The sequence below is a fragment of the Asterias amurensis genome, chromosome 19 (genome assembly GCF_032118995.1).
Source record: "Asterias amurensis chromosome 19, ASM3211899v1".
NCBI lineage: Eukaryota > Metazoa > Echinodermata > Asteroidea > Forcipulatida > Asteriidae > Asterias > Asterias amurensis.
This window is the reverse complement of record NC_092666.1, coordinates 12,583,711-12,585,703: the sequence shown is the minus strand read 5'-3', so window position 1 is coordinate 12,585,703 and position 1,993 is coordinate 12,583,711. Positions and strand designations below refer to the sequence as shown.

At 41.8% G+C, this 1,993-nt stretch overlaps 1 protein-coding gene across 1 annotated transcript; it reads right to left on the bottom strand.

Moving 5' to 3' along the window:
• Positions 1 to 721: 721 nt before the first annotated feature.
• On the bottom strand, positions 722 to 1,993 carry LOC139951855 (uncharacterized). The gene has a single exon (XM_071950921.1). The coding sequence runs from the start codon at positions 1,991 to 1,993 to the stop codon at positions 722 to 724; it is 1,272 nt and encodes a 423-aa protein (XP_071807022.1).

Here is a 1,993-nt window from a genome sequence, read left to right as displayed (position 1 = left end):
ATGAAATTGTTGGTGCCAGTATGTAACTTTTAAAGGCACTGGACATGTTTGGTAATATTGTCACAGACCGGTGTTCTCAGTTGTCCCAACATAGGTATATTAATGTTTTTGTTTTACTTTAGATGCCTAAAATTATATAAAAGGCTTCATATCAAGCCTAAAATTTTTTAATAATATCGAGTGCGAAATAACCTCTTTTCGCGAAAGCTGCGTTTAGAATATAGTGGCTATGCCGTTGACACCAGTGTTATTTGTTTTATATTATTCCAGGAAGTGCTTTACTTTTTGAGAAAACATTAAAACAATTATCAATTCTCGATATCGAGAATTACGGACTAATTTTAAACACATGTCATGACACGGCAAAACATGCGGAAACAAGGGTGGGTTTTCCCGTTATTTTCTCCTGACTCCGATGACCGATTGAGCCAAAATTTTCACGGGTTTGTTATTTTATATATAAGTTGTGATACACGAAGTGTGGGCCTTGGACAATACTCTTTACCGAACGTGTCCAATGGCTTTAAGGATATAGACCAAAAATATAAAAAATGTGAAATATTTACAATACGTTTTAAACCTACCATTAATCGAAGAATCTCGTGTGTTAAATTTAACAACAAACAAAAGTGCAATTTTCTATTTCGCCAACTACAATTTAAACAATTTAAATAATTATTAAATTATAATTTCAGATTATTTTGCGACAAGAAAACGAAACTTAACGCACTTCCCTTATTTTCATGGCGCAACTCTTCAAGGAATAGTAAAAGCCACCTGAGACTGCCTTCCACTGAATTCCCAGTGCATGGTCAACTTTGCTGTGGTCGTAGTATTTACCATTAAGGTGTGCTTTAAAACAGGATTCGAACCACCAGGCACCTTCTTTTCTAACTGCACAGTTATAGTCCATGTTGTCATTGTCTTGGTCCTTTGTTGTGAATGGATAGCCGTCATGATAAAGCATTGAATCACCAACCGTGCTTTTCATGTCATATGAGCCGATATGTAGAGTATACAGGTTACCGGAAACAGCAAACTCTTCATAAGCCGCCCAAAATTTCCCACCGGCCCAGTCTTCTAGTTCAATAAGCAGTTGCCATTGTCCGTTGGTAGTAAGTGCTCGGAGGTTATTGTTTCCCAGCCAGAACTCACCGTTGAGATCGCCAAATCCAGATTGATATTCAGCCCAGTTACGGTAAAAGTCAACAGAGCCATCTTGTCTTCTCTGGAACACGATCCAGCCTCCACCGTCGGTCTCCATATCACAGTAGACCTGGACGCCCTCTAGCAGACCATCGGGGTAGATTGTGTAGTTACCATTGTCATTCGTACCTGATAGTAGTAACTCTCGACAGCTCTTGAAGGTTGCAGATGATGTGACTTGTTTAGTCATCTCTGCCGAAGTGTCAGATGCCATTGGTGTCGTCGCCGGTGCTATAGTGTTAGTAGCAGCAGTGGATGTGACATCGGTGTCAGGGGACATTGATGTCGTCGGTGCTTGAGTATCAATAGCAGCAGAGGATGTGACATCTATGTCAGGGGACTTTGGTGTCGTCGGTGCGTGAGTGTCAACAGTAGCAGAGGATGTCACTCGATGTGTCATTTCTGCTGAAGTGTCAAATGCCATTGGTGTCGTCGGTGCTTGAGAGCCAATAGCAGCAGAGGATGTGACATCAGTGCCAGGGGACATTGGTGTCGTCGGTGCTTGATGGGTGACAACTGCTGCAGTCGTGGGTGTTGTAACCATCGGTGAAACATTTGTTTCGATTAATGGAGTATCCATATTTTCGCCATAATAGACCCATCCCAGGAGATGGACTAAGTCATCCAGGTTGTTGGATCTGGTTGCATTTTTCAGTACACAAAGATGTGTACTGGGGTGGTAGTTGAATGACTGACATTGGGGGCTGATGGCGCAGTCTCGACCACACAGCACAGGAGAAGAAACAGTCTTCTGCTGAAAACCATGGCTCTTCAAGATCTGATTCAT

Bases quoted from the DNA above. Each gene is read 5' to 3' on its own strand.
- LOC139951855 (XM_071950921.1), bottom strand. From the start codon at position 1,993: ATGAATCAGATCTTGAAGAGCCATGGTTTTCAGCAGAAGACTGTTTCT.